Here is a 16,719-nt window from a genome sequence, read left to right on the forward strand (position 1 = left end):
TGCTTGCGTCTAGGTGCGGCTTTTATAATACTAATTATTATTATTGGTATTGGTATTGTTTTTTTCTCAGTAACGCCTTGAGAAAACTAGTACCAACTACTCGACTTAAGGAACCAAATTCCTTAGGACTAACCGAAAACATCAAGGTTAATAACGCGAGTTTTACATCGAAAACCTCCTTGCTCAAGGGAGTTAAAAACACGACCTAAAAGGTGTAGAATTTCAGCAACTTTCACTAACTTCAAGGAGCGGTTTCAGATTACAACTCTATATTACAGATCTCATTTGGCCCGGTTGCTCTTCCCTTACACATATTACAGATAACATCCTTAACCTCATCAACCTTAATACACCTACAACACCCAAAATTGTGATGCCTCTTTGATTGCTCCAACTCCCCCCTAGCACAATGTCCATGCCCTCTCTTCGTTCAAGGCTTTATGGAAATATAATTGTCACCTCTGTCTAATGAGTGTCTCCTCCACCAAAACCTTGTCATTCTCGTCCTTTAATTATGAACTTCACTTAATCACATGCCCTCCATTCTCTCGCCTTGTCTGGTCTGTACAACTCTGTATCCCCGTCATTGTCCTCTAATCCAACATACATGAGTTCCAAAGTTGTTGTCTTTGCCATCGTAACCACTTACTTCACCTCCTACTTGGCCACTTTATACTTTTCCACATTTGTCCACTTCTCCTCCTCTCATCCTTACTTTCTGCCAACTTCGTTTACGTTACCTTCTTAGCCTCTACCTTTCGTTGGACTTCTCCATCCCATCATATCACCATATCCTTGATGTCACCCTGATCTACCTCACGAGACCCCCAAAACCTCGAAAAGTACTACAATTTTGTCAAAGCAAATGTAACTACATATTCTCGCCCCGCCCCCACTCATTGAACCATTAACAAATTTAAGAGCACAAAATGTCAATTACTTTATTTTGGTGTGTGAGTACATGGAAACAGAGAACAAAAGAAGAAAAGGAAAGGAAAAAGCTTCATATAATATGAAACAGATTTTATTTGTCACAAATGGATTAGAGTATGCTTCTTTGCTTGCAACATTCAATTGCTCCATCATACATTTCCTCAAGCCCATGTTTGTACTTGAATCCAGTCTCCAAAAGCTTTTTGGATGAAAATCTAGGGCATTTAACTTCTTCACTACTTGCCCATGTGTACCTGCAAATTAACATTAAATTAAATCAAGTATATTTTTTCCATCTTTAATTTCCAGAATAAGCATTTACTAATTAGACTTGTAATACCTAGATATAGGAAATGAAATGTGTTTTTCTTAACCCCTCCCTAGAAATTCCTTCTTTTTTTTTTTTGCTTTCTTAATGACTCCAACCCACAATCTTACCATTTGAACAACCTCTCTTGTCATAAATTGAACTATGCATATCGCGTTCTTTTGATTACTCAAAATTAGAAAGAAAAAACTGTATATAAGATAGCATAGGTCATACAATTAACTTTTTCCTGAGTAAATTATGTTTTAACAGTTAATTTTTATGAAAGATGATAGTACTATATAATAGGGCAACTAGAAAGAAAAGAAAGACTCAATTTTTATTACCTTATCTTATGAAAAAGAATCAACAACAATATTAAAGAAAAGGCAAGTATTTATACTTACTCATTAATTTGTTTTTGAAATTCAGGATATCTAGTCAAAAGAAACTCAGCTAGCTTTTCACGTGTTATTTCAACAGCTGAACAAATATATCTTCCTTTTGCATTAGAATATTTTTCAAGAAGGAAAATGTGAGCATTTGTCACATCATCTACATGTACAAAAGGTACATATGGAGGGTAACTCATGTTATAATTTTGATGACCTGCACAATTTTTTCCAATTACAATTAAGTAGAACATATATACGTTGAGAAAATGAAAATCTATGATATTTTAAGACGTACCAAGAATCATTTCCATGGATGAACGAACAGAGCCAGGAATTTGAGGAGTAATAAAGGGGCCATGTATCCAAGTTGGGATTACAGTCACAAGATTGATACCATTTTTTTCAGCGAATTCCAGAGCTGCCTTTTCTGTTAATGTCTTACTAATCGTGTAAGAACTTGCAAAGTTCTTTAAAGCTCTTACAATGTCTACGTTTGTCCATGAGTTTTCGTCCACTATGTCTGATGAGTTCTCAACCATAACCGTAGTTGAACTAGAAGTGTATATAACACGTTTAACTGTCTTTGAATTAAGACATGCATGTAAAATGCCTAAAGTCCCATTGATAGATCTTTGTGTTATTGTTTCTTCACTTTCTTTGTTCTCAAAATCAACTGGATGTGCAACATGAAATACTCCAATGCATCCTTCAATTGCTGCATTGAAACCCTCTGGTTTGTCTAAATCAAAATTAAAAATGTGTAGTCTTTCTTGAGCACCTGGAAGATTCGTGATGTAGCTCACATCATTCTTGCGATCTAGCAATGAAAAAAAAAAGAAGGAAAAACTCATCGTCATAAACTTAAACGTATTTATTTGGCGTAATGGCCTACTGGACCCCTAAACTTGCTATACTTCGTCTAACCGTAATCGTGCTGATGTGGAAACAACAACAACAACATCATATCCAGTGAAATCCCACAAATGATAGTTAGGAAGAGTAGAATATATGCAAATTTATCACTATTTTGTGAAGATAGAGAGGTTATTTCCGAAAGACCATCAACAATGACGTGATATATGAGGAAACTTTCATTTTAACACCTCAATTTAAACTTGCAGTACTATGGGGGGAAAGGAGAAGTTCACTTGTAGAGTTAGAATCAGGATTTTCACTAAAGAATTAAAAATATGAGGAAGAAGTTAGAGAGGTTCAACATTTATTATATACTAATAAAAAATAATTTTAAACGTATATAAACAATGTATTTTTTTACCGTAACATATTTGAAGCTTGTTGGTGTTTTTATTTGGAGGAGAAGGTGATTGATACATGATGAGAAGAGGAAGAGAGAAGAAGACTTGAAGGAGAAGAACTAGGGTTTCGGTAGAAAAAGGCAAAAAGGCAAAGGATGAATTTGAAACGACCTAGAGGAAGACTGGAGGAAAGAGATATAAAAAAAGGATGAAAGGATGTGTCAGGTCCTTGGGAGACGCGACGCTTGAACTTAAAGCGATGGGACAAAACAGTCAGAGTGGTCGATGACTAACATGTGGAGGTCTCAACGGTTCTCAATGACAGTTTTAAAATCAATGGAAAGAATACTAACTAAACTTTAGACATGACCAAGTCCTTATCTGAATGCAGAGAGAAAATTTACTTCTGAATGGTTCAGAGCCTTCCTTACTTCTTCAGTTTCCACTAGCGTATACCTATAAACAAAGGGACAAGATTGGTCTAGAACGCAAGACACTACAATTAACATGGATACCTACCCTGCAGATCATAGCCATTGAGGGTTGGATGCCTAACAAAGGTCAGCTCAGTCCAACTTCAACATCCCTAGCTTCAGCCTGTTAGTCACAAACTGATCTTTGCTCAAGACCTTGGTAAATGTATCAACAATTTAATCCTCAGTTCTGCGGTACTGCATACAAATAGTCCATTTTTCAACATTATCCCTTAAGAAGTGATGCCTAACATCAATATGCTTGGTTCTCTTATGTTGAACTAGATTTTTCCCCATATTGACAGCACTGTGTTGTCACACAAGAGAGGGATAGTGTGAGTGAGAATTCCAAAATCCTTTAGCTGCTATTTTATCCAGAGTAGCTAAGCACAAAAAGAAGCAGCAGCCACATATTCTGCCTCAGCTCTGGAGAGGGCCACATAATTATGTTTCTTAGTTCCCCATGAGATGAGTGAACCTAGAAAGTGGGTCATTCTAGAAGTGCTTGTCTTGTCCACTGCATACCCTACTAACTCAAATGAGTCTCTAGCTGGATAGAAGAGGACCAGGTCCCATGTCCCTTTCAGATACCTCAGAATCCTCTTGGCAACCTTCAGGTGTGACTCTCTGGGACAAGCTTGAAATCTTGCACGCATGCCTACGCTGAACACTATGTCAGGTCTACTTGTTGTTAGATACAACAACGATCCGATAATTCCTCTGTATATAGTCTGATTTATCAAGCCACCAGAATCATTAGCTCCCAATTTAGAATTTGTGCCCATAGGGGTGTCAATGGGCTTTGAATCAGTCATGTGAAATGTTTTCAACAATTCTTTGATATATTTTTCTTGACAGATTGAGGTCCCGTTTGGAGTTTGCTTGATTTGCAGACCCAAGAAAAAGGTCAGCTCTCCCGTCATGCTCATTTCGAATTCATTTCCTATTAGAGTGGCAAATTCTTCACATAGTACCTCGGATGTAGCTCCAAAGATGATGGCATCCACATACACTTGCATGATAAACAACTCTTTCCCTATAGTCTTCAGGAACAAGGTATTGTCAATCTTGCCCCTCTTGAAATCATTTTTCAGCAGAAAGTTGGATAGCCTTTCATACCAGGCTCTAGGAGCCTGTTTTAGTCCATAAAGAGCCTTGTCTAACTTGAACACATGATTTGGGAGGTCTATATCTTTGAACCCAGGTGGTTGTTTTACTACACTTCTTCCTTCGGGTCAACATTTAGGAATGCATTTTTGGCGTCCATCTGGAGCATCTTGAGTTCCATATAGGCTGCAAAGGCAATAAGAATTCTAATGGCCTCCATTCTGGCAACCGGAGCAAATGTTTCATCATAGTCAAAGCCTTCTTCTTGATTATAGCCTTGCACAACCAGCCTTGATTTGTTCTTTGTGATAATACAATTTTCATCAAGCTTGTTTCTGAACACCCACTTGGTCCCAATAATAGTTCTGTCAGCAGGTCTAGGGACCAGTTGCCATACTCTGCTCCGCTCAAATTGATGGAGTTCCTCTTGCATGGAATTTAACCAATCAACATTCGTCAAGGCCTCTTTGATATTCTTTGGCTCAACGCTGGATATGAAGGCTGAAAATGCCACCAAGTTTCTGACCTTGGATCTGGTTTGCATCCCAGAATTCAAAGGAGCAACAAGATTGTCAAGCGGATGAGATGACTGGTGTTTCCATCTAGATTGAGCATTAAGAGGTTGAGGCTAATCTGATTGTTCTTCTTCTTGTTCCTCAGGAACATTTTCTCTAGGTTGGGAAGCATAATTTGGATCTGCAATTCCAGAGGTACCAGGTCCCTCTCCAGGCTCATCATCTTCTTTTATTTCTTCTGTTGACTCCTGATCAGCAACTCCTGGATCTTGACCACTTTCAGTCAGAGATTCATTCACTTCATCTCTCTGAATCTGAAGGAGTTCTTCCAGTTCATTCTCGTCACTGTGATTTAAGCCTGACAAGGCACCAGCTTCATCAAAGATCACATGAATGCTTTCCTCAATGCATAGGGTTCTTTTATTGTAGACTCTATAGGCCTTGCTGGAGGATGGGTAGCCTACAAATACTCCTTCGTCACTTCTAGGATCGAATTTTCCTAGATCATCCTTACCATTGTTCAGCACAAAACACCTGTATCCAAAAGCCCTCAAATAGTTTAGCTTGGGCTTTATGTTATAGAGCAACTCATATGGTGTCTTGTTCAGCAGGGACCTAATCAAGCAACGGTTGTTCACATAACAAGCAGTGTTGGCTGCTTCAGCCTAGAACACCATTTTGTTGAGGTGTTCTGGGAGCAGAGAAGTCATGATGAATTCCATTTTCAGCATAGAAATTGTCAAGCTTTGCATTTTCAAACTCAGTTCCATGATCGGATCTGATTCCTGCAATCTTGCAATTTAACTTTGCCTAAATCATCTTGATGAAAATCGTCAGTACATCGTATGTTTCCTCCTTGGACCTTAGGAACATAGTCCAAGTGAACCTTGAATAATCATCGACAATCACCAAAATATACTTCTTCCCGCCTCTGCTCTGAATCCTCATAGGTAGCATAGATCCATGTGAATAAGTTCGAGGGAACGTGAAGAACTCACCTGCTTCTTTGACTTGAAGGTGGATCTGGTTTGTTTACCTTTGACACATGCATCACACACCTTGTCCTCACTGAATTTTAGCTTTGGTAACCCACGAATCAGGTCCCTAGAAGAAAGTTTGTTCAGCAAAAAGGAGCTCACATGTCTGAGCCTTCTATGCCATAGATTGACATTCTCACTTTGAGCATAGAGACAGGTAAAATCATTTCCCTGATCAGTATCCATGTCAGGAATGTACATGTTCTTTTGCCTTCTTGTTGTTAGGATCACTTCCTTTGTTACCAGATTGGTAACTATGCACTTTTCTGATAGAAACTTCACTTCATTTCCCTTGTCACATATTTGGGATACATTGAGAAGACTATATTTCAGTCCACTTACGTAGAACACATTTTCAATAGAGTGCTCCAACAACTTTCCAACTTTTCCAACTCCAATAATATATCCCTTCTTTCTATTTCCAAAAGAGACACCTCTACCTTGAAGTGCCTTGAGTGATAGGAAGTTATTAGTCCTTCCAGTCATATGCTTTGAACATCCATTGTCCATGAACCAGCAATGACTACCACTTCCTCCACTCTCCTGCAACAAAGATCACTTGTTAGACTTGGAAACCCATTCCAGTCTGAGTCCCAGTAGATAAAGGTGTGATAAGTGAACTTTTTGTCCAATATGGCAGAGCAATCTTTCTCATTTTAATTTTTTTTGCAATAGGAGCAGGTCCCTTGTTTTGTGCAATTTTTTGTGTAGTGTATGACAGAAGATTTTCTTAGGACCTTTTAAAGGCTGGACAATCCTTCTTCAGATGGCCATTGCGACCACAATGAAGACACAACAAATTGTCAGAAACAGACACATATTTGCTGTGAGAATTATAAGGAGGGTAGATGTTTGAACTACCTAGCCTTTCCCAATATGTTGGCCTTGGCTCGTGACACTGGAGAGCAGCATGGAAGAGCTTGCCCATCTCATAGATTTTTCAAGTTCTTCTTTAAGTCGGACCAGGTCCCTTTCTAACTGATTGTTTCTCTCCAAGGCCAGTGCAAGTTTAGTCTCAGCACTGTTCAGGCGAGTTTCTAGCTCTAGTTGCAGGTTGCTAGCTTCTCCCTTTCCTCTGCCATATTTTCATTCACTATTTTCAGCTTTTCTTTGAGCTCTAGATTCTCAGTTTCTAGAACTACCAGTTGTTCCTCCACAACAGACATATGTTCAACCAGCCCAACCTTTTCCTCAAGAAATATATATAGGGTATTGTTCATCAAGTCCTTTCCAGTTGTTAACTTAGTAATAGAGTCAATCAATACAACAGTTAAATTTCTCAATTTCTTAATAGAATATGTGTGCAGATCTTGTTTAATGTCATAAAGTGTTACCTCTTCCTCAACTTCTTCGTCATTGGAATTTTCCATGAGAGAAAACATGGTGTTGAACACATTTTCATCATCCTTGACAGAAAGCATTGATACGTCTTCAGGGTGTTCTGACTAATCTGAATCACTTAAGGAGTCTCCCCAGACAGCAAGGGCCTTCTTGACAACATAAGCAGCTACTCCCTTCTCCTGTCCTTATCTCCTCCAGTTCTTGTGTTTTTAGCCTTAGTCATAGGACAATCTCTGATGAAGTGGCCAGGCTTACCACACTTGTGACATAAATCATTGGCAGTTGCAGCCCTGCCGGAATTTCCACCTTTTCGAAAGCCCTCATGTTTTCTCACTATTTTTTGGAATTTCCTAGTGATGTAGGCCATGTCTTCTTCTTCATCAGATGTGTTTCCTAATGCCTCCTTGAGGGATAGAGATTTATCCTTCTTTACTTCCTTCTTTGATACCTCTTGATTTCTATTCATTTCATGTGTTTGAAGACTTCCAATTATAGCATCCACTGTGAGTACTTTTAGGTCCTTGGCTTCAGTGATAGCATCAACCTTGCTCGACCAAGATTTTGGAAGAACTCGAAGAATCTTCCTGACCTATTTGCTTGTGTGAACAGGTTCTCCCAATGACCGTAACTCATTCGTGATAGGAGCAAATCTAATACTTATTTCATGAATAGTCTCTCCTTCTTTCATAGTGAAGTTTTCATATTGGGTAGTTAGCAAGTCTACCTTTTATTCTTACACCTGCTTAGTACCTTCATGAGCCGTCCGGAGACAATCCCAAATCTCCTTTGCGGATTCACAGGCGGAGATACGATTATATTCTTCAGCACCAATCCCACACACTAGTAACTTCTTGGCTTTGTAGCTTTTCTCTATCTTCTTTCGGTCAGCTTCAACATATTGTTGACGGGTCTTTGGAATAACTCTTGTGATTTCACCTTTCTTAACCTCTATTATAGGTATAAAAGGACTATCTAGCACAATTTCCCATAGCTCAGTACCTTCAGCCATCAAGTAAGTATAGCAATACAAGTAAAACAACGCAAACACTTTACGTGAAAACCCCCTTGCTCAAGGGCGGTGAAAACAATGACCTGTCCTCACAGGCTTTTCAAACCAAACTCCATTTCTGCCAAATAGAGCAACGATTCAGATTACAATAGCTTGCAACCTAAGAATTTTCCTCCAAATCCCTTCCCCCTAAATGTAGCAACCCTACTATAAATAGAGTAACTAAGAAATATTACTTTTACCCACTAAGATACCCAACACTGAGTAACTCGTAATTCACCAAGCAACACGCGGTTTCCCACTAACCTAATTAACACTAGATGACTTAGGATTTGACTAAGCAACAAACAACGCTGACACAACTAATTTAGACTTTGAATAGACAAACAAAAGATCTAATTCCTTTATAGCTCAGGATTAGATTTACAACATAAACACGGAAGTACAAACCTAAGACAACTAAGATGCAAGCTGCTCTATCTAGTCCCGTTGCTCTTTAGGTGTGTAGTTCTTGAAAGGAGTGGTTTTTGCTTCTTTTTTTCTTAAGAGATTTTCAAGATGCAAAAACTGAGGTTGTGTCTATTGAAGGATATGCTTAAGGAGAATAGACACAACCTTCAAGGCCATGCCATTGGCCGAGGTTTCTGTCACACTCGGAGACCGTTCACCAACCTCACCAAACTTGTGTACTTTTTCCAGCTGTCAATTGTATGAATAATTGTGCTAAGGATCAGGTCCCCTTACTAGGTCCCTGTGTTTGTCGAATCATCAAAACTGCAAATAACACTAAATATGCACTTGAAAAAAAATTAAAGAAAGATGTGGACATGTGGTGAGAGTCTAATATTTTTTGTCAAAATTTATATGACAATTGAAATTTTGAAATTCAAAATTTCAAATTTTGATCGTGAATTAAACATAGATACTTTAAAATTTTAGAAATAAAATTTAAATATTTAAATACTATGTCGTATATACTATAAATTAAAATAATTAACAACTTAAAATGGTTTCTTAAAAAAAAAATATAAAATATTTGGATCAACAAAATCATGATTGACCTCTTGTAGCACATAAAATAATTACATAAATTGAAATGGAGATCGTAATTGTTACGGATTGCGTTATGTGATTTATAAGGTGACGTAGCAATATTCAACTAGCATCAATTATGAAAAAGTTCATTTCCATTATTTGGTCATGAAAAAAAATATACGGATCAAACCGTTCTAGCTAATCTAGCAGCATAGCTTTTAGTTACTTTAAATATTAAAATTAAGGGAAAAGGGACGTATTTACCCTCGAACTTTAATAAATGGTACGTATATGCCCTCCGTTATACTTTGCGTCCACATAAGCCCCTGCCGTCCAATTATAGGTACACATATATCCCTCTCACTAACGGACCCCTAATTTCTTACACGTGTCTTAATCCTATTGAACTACCCGTTTGACCCTTTTTTTAACCCATAACCCAGCTATCCGCCCCATAACCCAATACCTACCTAATTTCCTCTAAAAGGAATCCTAATTAAAACACCCAAATTAACAGTGCTCTTCCTCATTAATCCAGTCCTTATGAGTCTCGAATAACAACCCCCAGTCTTATATTTGTTTTCCTTATATGGCCTTATCGAGTAATTTATGTTTGTATTATGTATCATCTGAAATCATGGGGATATTGAGAGGTACTATGTTTTCAAGTATAAGAAACAGAGGAACCAATGAAATGACCCAATGAGAGGTACTTTGTTTTTAAGTAGTTTTCCTCATCTTCATCATCACCATCGTTACTAAGAACAAAACCAACATTCTCTACATCACATTCTCTTCAAAAATCTGCCAGGCTCACTTTCGTCATTTGGAGTCACTGAAGCTGCATATGGCTGAAAATTTGTGTTGGCGTTTGACTGTTGAACGAGTTCCATTTTCCTCATCCTGTCTACTTTTTTCAGATTGACAAATATTTACTTGAACCAATAAGAGCAGTTCAGCTGATAGCACTGACACCTAGTGATCAAACTTCCCTTTTGGACAATTTTTTTTTCTTATCCTTGGATGGCCAGAAAGTTGAAGCATAACAACAAACTTTCGAGATCAACAAGATTTTATAAACTGATGTGCAAGAGGAAAATGTAATTGCAGAATAAAAAATTTTCATCTGCTAAAGATTGAATTTTACTTTATCAAAAAACAAAACAATGCCTGAAAGTTTATCAACAAGATTTTAGGATGGAAAAGTTTAAATTACCAATAGCAATTCGAGAGTATTAACTCAAAATGCAAATTTTTGAATGTTGTCAAATCTACAATAAACCTCTGAATTCAGAAAAACTGGAATCACGGCGGATAGTTGGATACGGGAGACGACTGGGGTTTTGGTGTGTGAGATACGCAGGGGACCTCCGACTAGGGAAAAGGGACGAATTCTGGTGTGTTAATTTGGGTGTTTTAATTAGGATTCCTTTTAGAGGAAATTGGGTGGGTATTGGGTTATGGGGCGGATAGTTGAGTTATGGGTTAAAAAAAGGGGGTCAAATGGGTAGTTTAATAGGATTAAGACACGTGTAAGAAATTAGGGGTCCGTTAGTGAGAGGGGTATACGTGTACCTATAATTGGACGGCAGGGGCTTATGTGGACACAAAGTATAACGGAGGGCATATACGTACCATTTATTAAATTTTGGGGGTAAATCCATCCCTTTTCCCTAAAATTAATGATATTAGTTGATATTATAATTTATAGGAAATTTCTTTTCCTACCAAAATCGGAGGTGTATATTTCAAAATGTATATGATTAATAAGATATTCGTTATCGTGAAAAACTGTTATATATATACGTACATATAATTAAAACACAAAAATATGAACTGTATTTCTTCAGTTTTACGCTTTAGGCAAGAAATGTTCTTAGTGGATGCACGACTTGGGACCCTATGCAAGATGAGCAAATGGATCGTAACACTTATCCACTTCATATAAAATGAAGCTTCTTAGGTTTACTTGATATAAAGAGATTAGAGTATGTCTCTTTGTTTGCAACATTCAATTGCTCCATCGAACATTTCCTCAAGGCCATACTTGTACTTGAATCCTGTCTCCAAAAGTTTTTTTGATGAAATACTAGACGGTTTAAGGTTTTCTGTACTTTTCCATGTGTACCTACAAATATAGAGCAACATATTAATTATTTCCCTTCATTATAAATTGTTTTTTATAAATAAACAACTTTCATTTTTATATCAAAAATAAGAATTACAAAGCCAAACAAGGCTGGCCCTTATTTCTCATCAATACCAAATCATAAAGTAGGAAACAAAACTCAATATAACCTATTACAAAAGAGACTATTTGCATCAATTATACCAAACAATATATAAGCACACTTTTAGTACCTCATGGTTGAACAACATGTTTTAAAAATGTTCATTTAATGAAGTCATGTTATTTGGAGGTCCACCTTTATGACACACCTAAGTGACATACCTTTTATAGCATACCATCTTAGTACCTTATGGTTGAACAATAGAGGTAATTTGTCTCTAATTACTTGTTCACGTTTTTATTTTTAATTGTCCCTAATTACTTGTCCATTTTGACAAATCAAGAAAGAACAATTTTTTTTTACCTATTATACCCTCAATTAATTACTTTGAAAAAGGTAGAACTTCTTGAAAATCTTAAATAATTCATCCACTTCATAATTAATAGGGTAAAATAGTAAACTCACTATGCCAATATTATTTTCTTAATAGATGTGTCATTTCAAAAGTGGACTAGTAATTAGCTAGGGACAGAAGGAGTATGTTATCAATTATACTCCTTTCTTCTATAAAAGCTTATTGTGAAGGAATAGTTATTGAACTAATGACACATTTAATCCTATTTGTGAGTATCTTAATGGTGATTTTATAAAATGTGGTACAACAAGCTAGAATTTAGACTTATGTAAACTCCTTGATTAATGAGCACTTATGAGTGTAGGTTAGGCATGAGCCTCTTGTGTATCTCTTTTGAATTGAGGCATGTCATCACCTTAACTAAAGATCCCATGAGGTTAGTGAATACTGAAATTCATGCTCAAGTTGCATTGGGTTAGTTAGTTTAATGCCTCAACCTGTCAATAACTCCTGTGTTTCTATCACTATTACAATAGAATCAATTTTGACCTCAGATAATAGTATGGTATTGAAATCACTACACAATAGCCAAGGCTTTTGACTATTCCTACTCAACAATACAAGTCATTCCATACGGAACATCTATTGAGAGCCTCATTTATGGCATATACTATAGTAACAAAGGTAACAAATCAACTTGAGGAATTCTCTACTTTACAATGTATGAACTATTCACTAGCTAACAAGAAATCTAGATATGTAAATAGGGCTTCCAAAATAGACAAATTATCTCATTAGGAGTCATTGGGTAATTACAAAAAATGTTCCATTCTTGAGCCACCTTCCATGCATGGGATGTTATTTGACCAATTCTGCTTCACTCTTGTTTTAATGCATCCAAAAAAATCTATTCAATGCCCTTTTTTTGCTTTTGGGATTGATTCAAGCCTCCCTTATTGGATCTACCATATTTTCAAGCTCACTATTAATGATAGGTTTCTCACCTATTTTTTCTACCCAATCATGTCGAATAATTCTGGCTTTTCGTCCTCTTCATCTATTTCTCCTCATCCTCTTAGGAGCTTTCTGAAATTCACTCTCAACCTCTTGCTGCCCTTTCTTCTTGCAACACTCCAATTTTCAAGTGACCGAGTCACCTACAGTGATTGCAGAACTTGTGGGAACAAAGCTTGGCAGTAACTTTAGCAGCCATATTTGTGGAAATTAATAACGACAAATGTGAAAATTGACAGCCACAGATGTGAAAGTTGATAGCCACATTTGTGGAAGTTGGTAGTGAAATTTTGGTAGAGTTTTGGTGGAGTTTGGCAGCCAAATTGTTGAAATCTGTTGTCACATTTTTGTCACTAATAATGTAATCAAGAGGTTCAAAACTCTATAAATAGAGTAGTAATTGAACATTTGAAGATACACCAAACTAGAGAAAGCAATAGAGTAATCCACAAGCTATTCTTAGTTTGTGAGAAAAAAGTGTGGAAGTAATATTATTGTGAGTTGTAAGAAATAAAAAAAGATTGTTCTTATTAAAAAGTGGATATTCTTTCGACACTACCCAGTTTCATCAATATTATTGTATTACTTACTCGGATATCATATTTACCCATCTTAATATTTGGTGTCGTTGTTACTCTCTTGCTATTGCTATTTAGTGTGGACATTATCCTGGGTTTGATTATAATTTTTTCCAACAACGTGGTATCAGAGTCTTGACAAATAATAGTCGTTGTCCTTTCAGTACCCCCATCTCACAAGAGAAAATCATAAAAAATGGTTTCTACAAATGAAATCCATTCTTGGCTCTCAAGATTTTTTTGGGACATTGTAGGCAAAGGGTATGCAAAACCCGTTAATGAGAAAACTTTGTCCCCAAATGAAAAGGATGTCTTGTTAAAGACAAGAAAGAAGGATCAAAAGGCTCCCTCTCATCCATCAATGTTTGGATGATGGAATGATTGAGAAGGTGGCTAATGCAACCACCTCAAAAGAAGCTTGGGAGAGTTTACAAAATTCTCTTCAAAGAGTTGATAAAATAAAAAAGATAAAACTTCAAACTCTAAGGACTAACTTAAAAGTTCTATAAATGAAAGAATCCGAATTCATTTAGGATTTTTGTTCAAGATTGATGGCTGTTGTGAATCAACTAAGAAGAAACAGGGAGGAAGTAGATGATGTGTGTGTGGTAGAAAAGATCCTTCGTTTTCTAACATTTAAATTTGATTATGTGTTGTGGGCTATTTATGAGTTTAAAGATTTAGACCATATGGCGGTAAAGCAATTGCAAGGTTCTTTACGAGCCTACAAAAAAAAAGATGAAAAATAAAAAAAGAAGAGTCACTAGAGCAACTTCTTAAAACTCATACATCCTTTAAAGAATTTGAAGGTGAAAAATTTACAAAGGAAATGGATAATGACGAGGTCGTGGAGGTCGTGAAAGAGGAATAAGTTATATCAACAAATTCAATAATGAAGATAAAAATCACCACTCACACAAAGGTCGTGGCCATGGTCAACGAGGAGGTAAAGGACGTGGAGCCTATCAAGGTACCAATGAAATGAGGTATGAAAATTCTAAAATTGAGTGTTATAACTGTCATAAAATTGGACATTACTCTTGGGAATGTCATAGTAATGTTGAAGAGAAATCTAATCTTGTTGACAACAACAAAGACGAAGATGAGTCAACATTGTTATTGAAACTCAAAGAAGAAGATAAAGATGATTGCAGTTCATGGTATATTGACAATGGAGAAAGCAATCATATGTGTGGACACAAAGAAAAGTTTGTGAAGATAAATAAGTCGGTGACAGGTAGTGTGTCTTTTGGAGATACCTCAAAGATCCAAATTGAAGGAATATGTATGATTCTGATATCCTATAAAGATGGTGGTCATATATTGATTAACAATGTTTAATATGTGTCAAAATTGAAAAGTAATATTTTTTGAGTTTGGATCAACTTTTTAAAAAAGGATATGATATTCATATGGAAAATATGCATCTTTGTCTTAGAGATTCAAGTAATAACTTAATTGCTTAAGTGCATATGGCAAAGAATAGGTTGTTCCCTTTGAATCTTAAGACCATTGATGCAAGGTGTTGAAGGCTAATGTCCAAGATGACTCATGGTGTTGGCATATGTAATTTGGACACTTGAACTTTGAAGAACTCAAATCAATGGGAGACAAGAGCATGGTTGATGAAATCCAATCAATCAACCACCCCGTCTTCTTTATATCCGCAAATTTTTCTTTGTGTCCACACATATGATTGTTTGCTCCATTGTCAAGATACCATGAACTGTAATCATCTGTATCTTCTTCATTGAGTGTCAATAATAATGTTGACTCATCTTCGTCATTGTTGTTATCAATAATATTAACTTTCTCTTCAATATTAATATGACATTTCCAAGAGTAATGTCCAATTTTATGACAGTTACAACACTCAATTTTAGATTTTTCATACCTCATTTCATTGGTACCTTGATAGGCTCCATATCTACCTCCTTGTTGACCATGACCACGACCTTTGAATGACTAGTGATTTTTATCTTCATTGTCAAATTTGTTGAAATAACTTCTTCCTCTTCCTCTTCCTCTTCCACGACCTCCACGACAACCATGGCCTTGCCATTGTCCATTTCCTTTGTAACTCTTCTCACTTTAAATCCTTTGAAGGACACCTAATTTTTAAGAAGTTTCTCTAGTGTCACTTCTTTTCTCTTTTTCATCTTTTCTTCGTGAGCTTGTAGAGAACCTTCCAATTATTATACTGTCGTAGAGTCTAAATCATTATACTCCTCAATAACTCACACCACATAATAAAATTTAGGTGTTAGAGAATGAAGGATATTTTCTACCACATGCACATCATCTATTTCCTCCTCGTATCTTCTTAGTTGATTCACAACAGCCATCAGTCTTGAACAAAAATTCGAAATAGATTTAGATTCTTTCATTTTTAAAATTCCAAAGTTAGCCCTGAGAGTTTGAAATTTTATCTTCTTTACTTTATCAACTCCTTGGAGAGAATTTTATAAAATCTCTCAAGCTTCTTTTGAGGTGGTTGCATCAGTCACCTTTTCAAATGTGTCATCATCCAAACATTAATGGATGAGAGTGAGGGTCTGCTGATTTTTCTTTCTTTTCTTTTACAAGACCTCATTTTCATTTGAGGACAAAGTTTTTTCATTAACGGATTTTGTATACCCTTTGTCTATAATGTCTCAAACATCTTGAGAGTCAAGAATGTCTCTCATTTATAGACACTATTTTTCATAATTTTCTCTTGCGAGACAGGTGTACTGAAAGGACAACAAACTATGATTTGCCATGGATCTGATACCACATTGTTGGATAAAATGATAATCACATCCATGATAATGTCCACACTAAATAGCAATAGCAAGAGAGTAAAAACGACACCAAATATTAAAATGGGGTAAATATTGTAACATCCGGCAATGTGAAATAAGTGAAGAGGCTTAGATTTGGAAATTTTCATTTTTTGGAAAGAATTTGAAATCTGGAAAAAAATTGGCTAAGTGTGGAAATCAGTGATTTTTGGCCAACTTTGAGCAGTCGTAACTCCTAGCTCAGGATGAGTTAGGAGTAGTTCCAGTTATGGTTACAAAGTTCGTGGAATGATCTTTCTAAAGCCACCGAGTTTGCTCAATTCCGAGTTCGTATGAGCGAGTTATGGCCC

General features: G+C 36.4%; 1 protein-coding gene across 1 annotated transcript in view; it reads right to left on the minus strand.

Annotated features, from left to right (window-relative positions):
- Positions 1-11,150: 11,150 nt before the first annotated feature.
- The window catches only part of LOC102580369 (vestitone reductase-like), a 14,154-nt gene continuing 8,585 nt past the window's right edge, over positions 11,151-16,719 (minus strand). The window contains exon 4 of the mRNA XM_006364178.2: positions 11,151-11,536. Coding sequence (XP_006364240.1) covers positions 11,392-11,536 — 145 coding nt within the window. The 3' untranslated portion in view covers positions 11,151-11,391. The remainder of the gene's footprint in view (positions 11,537-16,719) is intronic.

This window comes from Solanum tuberosum, unplaced genomic scaffold, assembly GCF_000226075.1.
Source record: "Solanum tuberosum cultivar DM 1-3 516 R44 unplaced genomic scaffold, SolTub_3.0 scf00486, whole genome shotgun sequence".
Lineage (NCBI taxonomy): Eukaryota > Viridiplantae > Streptophyta > Magnoliopsida > Solanales > Solanaceae > Solanum > Solanum tuberosum.